Here is a 7,709-nt window from a genome sequence, read left to right on the forward strand (position 1 = left end):
AGTGTTTTAGCTCGTTGGCCGGTATGGCCGCCAGAATGCCGGTGCAAGTCTTTTGAATGGCCTCTACGTCAGCATAACGCTTTCCTTTCATGAGCAAATGCATTTTTCCGAAAAGGAAGAAGTCGGACGGTGCCATATCAGGTGAATACGGGGAGTGGTTAATGGTTTAAATGTGATTTTTGGTCAAAATCAAATCGGTCAGAAGCGTCGATCGATGAGACGGATTCTGAGCAATTTTTGGTCGTCAGTCAATTTGTGCGGAACAAACCGTGCGCACACCTTTCGTAAGCCCAAATGGCAGGTCAAAATGCAATAAATCGATGTTTTAGAGATGTTTAATTCTATATCTACGATTTTCAATGCTGATTTTTGATGAATTTACGAACAGTTTCGAAGGAATTCCCGTTGATCACGGATTTTAATTGATCCACATGTTGATCGTCATTTACGTCCTCACAACCACTTTGAAAACGATGAAACCATTCTTGCACTCTGGTACGAGATAGGCAATCATAGCTATAAACTTGTTTCATCAATTGAAACGTTTCGGTAAAAGTTTTACCAATTTTAAAACAAAATTTAATGTTGGCTCTTTGTTCAAAGTTCATTTTCGCACCGATAACACAAATATATTGACACTTAAACCGCAATAAATTCACTTCTAATCCATGAAATGTCATGAAATTCTCAGTGAACAATCGATTAAGATAGCAGATTCTAACGCACCAGTCGACATATAAATGGCGCCACCATGGGGTGCTAGATTCAAAAAGCCCTGTTTACTTTGGAATGCACATTGTATTTAGTTATAAATTCAATTAGTTTCATTAAATCATTAAGGGGTGTTGAGGAATCTGATAGTTGTGGGAATCAGAATTGAAACCGATCAAAAAACGTAGTAGGTGTCATGAATTCAGATATTATTGGTTTGATGTTCGAAACAGAATTTGTATCGGTTTTGGGTGTCATCGAAACCAATTTTTTCGGTTTTGCTATCAGAAATAAAAAAAGAAGATAATCGCCAACAGATTTGATTATTCAGTTTATATTTCTGTGTGTTGTTAGACGGTTGACAAAATGTAAGTTAAGAAATTTATTTATTTTATTGTTACGAAGTAATTAACTTTATTTTTGTAAGGGAAAACATAAGAACAGAACGCAAAATATGATTATAATTGAATATATAGAAAAAGATCCTGATATCTTAAGAGGATTTACGAAACGAAATAAGCCGACGATAGATTCGTTATGGCAGGAATTAATTGAATCCCTTAATGCTGCAGGTCCTCCACACAAAGACGTAAACGGGTGGAAAAAGGTAAATAAATTTCAGTGAAAATTAAACTGCGATTAAATTAAACTTATTTCTATAGGTTATAATTGAGTGGAAAAGCGAAATCAAAAGAAAATTAGCTCACAACAAAATTGAGAGTCGAGCAACAGGAGGAGCTCCATTTTCAAAATATCAGCTCACTCCAAACGAAGAAACCATTGTGCGTCTTTGTGGCATTTCGCAAACTATAGAAGGCATATTAAGCGTTTCTCTTGGCACCCAACCCGTTAATGAGAATTTAAATATACCAATTGCAGGGGTGAATGTAGATTTGTCTTCCTCATCGCCAGGGGAACAAATATAAATTTAAGTTATAATGCATCCAATAGACAAAAAGATGTCGACGATATACCCTCCACGTCACAAAGGCAGCACGAAATAAATTCTAGTGTACCTAGAAGGCAAAAATTAGAAAGTACAGCAGATCGCTTAAAAAGATTTTTGGATGAGGAAGATTAAAAAAAATGGAGATATATTGAAAAAATTTGATCAGATAATAGAACTGCAATCTAAAAATGCTAGCAGCTTGAGGCGTAGATACCAATCAATAGAGAGTAATAATAAAACTGTTGGAAGAGCTATTACTGAATTGAAAGATGAGTTTGTAAGTATAAGTACTCAATTGCTTAAAGCTATTCAGCCCTATCACGCAATCCATCGTAGCGAAGCTACGAATACGAATGTCCGCTACGTAATTTGCTATCACTGAATTCATGTGAATTCGAAACTTTTGTTGCCAGACTTAAATTTGAATTTTGACATTTCGAAATCAGCTGTGTAGAAGAAAATATTAAAATTTTGATTAATAAAAGTGAAATCGTTTATATTCAAATTGATTTTACGAACAAAATATGTATTCGCTAACGTTTTTATTTATGTTGCTTGAGGAAGAACGTGAGAGAAGTCGGCGTGATCTAAAAATTCAACGAAAATCACTGAGGGACAAGAGCAACCCTTTCGATGTGGACGAAACAATGTACAGTTCAAAAATCCACAAAAATTCATTATTAAATTTTATTAAAATTATTTTTCTAAAACAGGTTTATTAAAAACTATCGCTTAAATAAGGCGGCCTTTACATATGTCCTCGATGTTCTAGAGAGGAATGCAAGTTCTTCAAGATCGTCATCTATTTCTTTACTTCATCGATTGTCTTCGGTTTTACGGTTTTTAGCTGAAGGAGGCTATCAGCATGGAGTGGGTAAAGACTTCGATATTCCAATGGCTCAGTCAACATTTTGTTGCATCTTAAAAGAAGTATTGGGATTGCTTCAGTCCCATTTGTGCCCTCAGTGGATAGGGAAGCGAAAAATGATTTTTTTCAGAAATACGGATTTCCAGGCGCGATTTTGTGTGTAGACGGGACACATATTAAAATCGTTGCTCCAACTAAAGATAAGTTTCTCTATTATAACCGCAAAGGATACTTTAGTATCAATGCCATGATTGTAAGTCTGGTAACAAATTCGCATTTCAAACATCTTAATCAATGTTTTGCAGATATGTGACAATAAAATGAAAATACGTTATGTGAGCGCTCAGTTTCCTGGCAGCAATCACGACTCGCACATATGGAATGTCAGCAATGCTCGTTATTTTCTTGAGAAAAAGTACCTCGATGGTGAACGAAACACTTGGCTTTTGGGTATTATACATACAAACATATATATTACAAAAATTCCCAAAATTTTATATTCGTACAGGAGATGCTTGATATGCCTTAGAACCATGGTTAATGACACCATTCCGTACCCCTCCCTCAGGAAGCCCAGAAGAGAAATATAATAAAATACATGCAAAAGCGAGAAATATCGTTGAAAGAACAATAGGAGTTTTTAAAAATCGATTTAGATGTCTTCTGGGTGCTCGTGAACTTCACTACCAGCCATGGAAGGCATCTCAAATCGTTAATGTTGCGGCAGCGTTACACAACGTTTGCATTCACTTTCGCGTGAATGATGAAAGTTTAGAAAATAATTCGGAACCAAATATTTTGACAGAAAGTAATGAAATTCTTTCATCAACTTATAGTGAAGCAGCTTCACAAATCAGAGAAGCTATATGTGCAACACTTACCAGAGTATAATATCCTAAATAAATATTAACACAAAATGGTTATAGTTTTAAATAAGTATTTATTTAATTAATTTAATTATTTTTTGTCATTGCTTGCAATTTTTTTTTCTTCTATTTCTAACATTCGCTGCTTAATCGAATTCTTAGCAGCTATCAAATTCTCCATAGCTATGTTGTGCCTTCTAATTTCTTCCACTTCCGCATTTTTTTAAATCATTTTGCACTTCCAATGCTCTGCCCACTCGTCGCATACGTACTGAAAGATCATCCAACTTTTCGATGACCTTTTCCTGAAAATCTTTTTGAATTTGAAATTGTTCTTTAATTACATCGGCTGTACAGGTTTCCGGTGGCCTAGTAGTACATTTAGGCAGTGCTGGACTGCAGGTCACTGATGGCATTGATACGTCAGCTAACGTCTCGTTGCCCACGTCGGCTACAATTGGTAAGCCGATGCTAACTGTATTGTCAATGCCACTTGCACTTGTTTGCAATGCCGTTAGTGCTATCACCGCTTCCTCCAATTCGTTGAAATGGTGCTGCCTATATCTGCCGCCACCAGTAGCTGACTGCTCCTTTTTATTTTCAACAAGTTTCCTTTTTATATACGCCTTCCAGTCAAGCCATACCTAATAAAAAATAATTCAAACAAGCTTTTAATTATCCTGTTACAACAATAAAATCTATAACTTTATTATATTACCTTCTTCCAGCTGGAAATATCCTTGATAGGCGGACCAACACTATTTAGTTCTTGGGCCATGTTGTTCCAAAAAGCTGCCACTTCCTCTTTAGGGCACTTTGTAAAACCCTGCGCCATTTCAGGCTTTTGTGTAACAGCTCAACCATTAGTGCATATTGTTGCTTGGTGGTAATTACTTTGGACCTGCGGAAATATGTTATAGTTTGATTTGAATTAAAAGTTTTAATTGATAATATGTTATAGTTTGAATTCAATTAAAAGTTTTAAAACAAGTTTTAATTGAATTCAAACTATAAAATATTTATTTTTAATTTAAAACTTACATTTTTCTTTTTTAAATTTATTTCTCCGTTACCACAAACCTGTCGTACAAAAATTCCGCTAAACTTAAAAATTTTCCGTTCCGAGTGAATTCAGTGAATGCAACTCTACGAATTTCGAACTTACTTTCGGAACTATTCGAATTGCATGATAGCAGTTTCGTAACTTTCCCGAAAAAACAGTCAACGATGGATTGCGTGATAGGGCTGATTGTGGAAAAAAAATTAGATTAAAAAAGAACAACTAAATCTCGAAGTTCTCAAGTTTGAACACAAAAGACAATATAACGAAAAAAATGATTAATTATTAAGTATATTATTTAATTAAAGATCCTGGTTGTGAAATATACTTAAAGTACCTGAATTTATATGACTGATTTTAGTTTAGTCTGAAGACTGTTATATTTAAAATTAAGAAAAAAGTATTTGCTATTTCGTCTCTTATTCTCCGGCCTTCGCTCTGCATTGAACCATTATCAGAGTGAAAAAAATTGTCATCGTCAGTCTCATTTGCAATAATTACTACTTCCTGATTATATTCAATGTTGTAACGTCTGCAGATGTTGTGTAAGGCACAACAGACGTTTACAATTTTAACCACTTTTTCAGGGCGGTAATGTAATGTGGACACTAAACATCGGAAACGGCTCTTTAAAACTCCGATTGTCCTTTCCACAATATTCCGTGCAGCCGTATGTGCTATGTTAAACTTATACTCCATTGAGTTAAACTGTGGATCTCTATAAGGTGTTAACAAAAATGGTTCAATTCCGTAGCCGCAATCGCCCAGCAACCTCAATGAACGCTGCCCACTCTCATACTGTGTACGGAAATATTGTTTAGCGTGACTCATACCCCAGATGAAAGCATCATGACTTGAACCGGGATACCGCGCATCAACTGCACGTATTTGCATATCGTTGTCACAAATCTTTCGAAAAAACAAGTAAGGAAGGGCTAAGTTCGGGTGTCACCGAACATTTTATACTCTCGCATGATAAAGTGATAATCGAGATACTGTTATTAGCAACTTTTTTGCGAGAGTATAAAAATGATGCCCTCTGAATTACATTAAAATGTCTGAGAGATTTACCGATATTTTCCGTGAAAAATTAGGTTATGTTAGGTTAGGCACTGAGTTCTTCGTGTTCGATATCAGGGACCTTGAAAAGTTATAGTCCGATCACGACAATTTTTCCACAAGGGTTACCTCAGCTCAAATACCTTATATGTGTAAAGTTTTATTCCGCTATCATCATTGGTTCCTAATGTACATACATATATATTACACAGAGAAGGCATCAGATGGAATTCAAAATAGCGTTATATTGGAAGAAGGCGTAGTTGTGAACCGATTTCACCCATATTTCTTACATGTCATCAGGATGTTGAGAAAATATTATATACCGAATTTCATTGAAATCGGTGGAGTAGTTCCTGAGATATGGTTTTTGGTCCATAAGTGGGCGACGCCACGCCCATTTTCAAATTTAAAAAAAAGCCTTGGTACAGCTTTCGTCTGCCATTTCTTTTGTAAAATTTAGTGTTTCTGACGTGTTTTGTTAGTCGGTTAAGGCACTTTTAGTGATTTTCAACATAACCTTTGTATGGGAGGTGGGCGTGGTTATTATCCGATTTCTTCCATTTTTAAACTGTATATGGAAATGCCTGAAGGAAACGACTCTGTAGAGTTTGGTTGACATAGCTATAGTAGTTTCCGAGATATGACCCTGTTGACGTGTACGAAGTATGGGTGAAAGCAATTCACAACCACGCCTTCTTCCAATATAACGCTATTTTGAATTCCATCTGATGCCTTCTCTGTACAATATATACATACATTAGGAACCAATGATGATAGCGGAATAAAACTTTACGCAAATACGGTATTTGAAAAATATGTAAATGACGGATAATGAAATCTCGATTATCACTTTATCATGCGAGAGTATAAAATATTCGGTGACACCCCAACTTAGCCCTTCCTTACTTGTTTTTATATGTGTTACTCTATACAACCCACTATTCTGGGTATTTTGTACTTTCCAAAAAAGTGATTTCTTGAAATCAATTTTTCGCTTTCATCCATAGAAAGTTTTACCCACTGACCGCAAATGTAATTCTCTAAGAGGCACATCACTTTTGTTAAAATCTGCGACACCGTGCTTCTTGCCAAACTGATACAAGAATCACGGCCTACTCCCCGTTGGTAAGCCCCTTCTGCTAAAAAACGCAGTGTTGCTGCCAATTGAATTATCGGTGGAATAGTCGAGGGCTGCAAATGTGGTTCTATTATATTTAACACCATAATAAATGCGTCTTTATTCAGCCGATAATGTGATATGAATCTGTAAAGTAAGCGCGTAAAGTAACACACAAGTAAATACAAGATAAATTCTACTTACGATTCTCCTGGAGCATTAAGTGGGTTACTAAGATCCCTTAATATTTTACGTTTAATTCTTTCATTTCTTTCTTCCTCTAATAAAACGAAAGCTAATATTGCCGAACTCATTTCAAATTTTATTCAAATTGCATTCACAACATTTGTCACATAAGTAAACAGCTGATTCGAAAATTGGTTTTGCATATGTTCGAAAAAACGAAAATCCAATCAGATTCTGTGACACCATTTTAAATCAGAATTGGTTTGCAATTCTGACAGCTAAGCAATTCTGTCTTGAATTTCACAACACCCCCGATTACTTAATTTTGCTAAGACATTTTACAAAATGACCGATTTATACGGCGTAAAACCAATCGGAAATATTTGGTATAAAAGATATATGAGGGCTAGGCAACACTTTCACCTTATTTTATTTAGTTTTGATATCATAATATATAACTTTCAGAAATAGAAGCTCTGTGAATTGTGGGGTCGGCTTTAGAATACCGTCCCAGGATTTCGTGATCAAATGGGCTGATAGAGGAGGTTCTCCAGATCAATAATATATTTATTTGCGATTAAAGTTGCACATTACCTCAGTTTGAATTACATATTTTTTCGATTTAAAATTAATACTAGACTTATATTTTGCACTTTTATATCCACTAGCATTTCACTTATTCGTTTTTATACTCTCGCAACAATGTTGCTAAGGAGAGTATTATAGTTTTGTTCACATAACGGTTGTTTGTAAGTCCTAAAACTAAAAGAGTCAGATATAGGGTTATATATACCAAAGTGATCAGGGTGACGAGTAGAGTCGAAATTCGGATGTCTGTTTGTCCGTCCGTCTGTCCGTCCGTCCGTGCAAGCTGTAACTTGAGTAAAAAT

At 35.4% G+C, this 7,709-nt stretch overlaps 1 protein-coding gene across 1 annotated transcript; it reads right to left on the reverse strand.

Annotated features, from left to right (window-relative positions):
• Positions 1–3,518: 3,518 nt before the first annotated feature.
• LOC120780484 lies at positions 3,519–4,804 on the reverse strand. Its single transcript, XM_040112757.1, has 3 exons — positions 4,436–4,804; positions 4,113–4,295; positions 3,519–4,038 (listed from the first exon to the last, which is right to left on the reverse strand). The coding sequence occupies exons 2-3, from the start codon at positions 4,227–4,229 to the stop codon at positions 3,592–3,594; spliced, it is 564 nt and encodes a 187-aa protein (XP_039968691.1). The 5' UTR covers positions 4,230–4,295; positions 4,436–4,804; the 3' UTR covers positions 3,519–3,591.
• Positions 4,805–7,709: the final 2,905 nt, after the last annotated feature.

The sequence above is a fragment of the Bactrocera tryoni genome, unplaced genomic scaffold (genome assembly GCF_016617805.1).
Source record: "Bactrocera tryoni isolate S06 unplaced genomic scaffold, CSIRO_BtryS06_freeze2 scaffold_25, whole genome shotgun sequence".
In the NCBI taxonomy this organism is placed as follows: Eukaryota; Metazoa; Arthropoda; class Insecta; order Diptera; family Tephritidae; genus Bactrocera; species Bactrocera tryoni.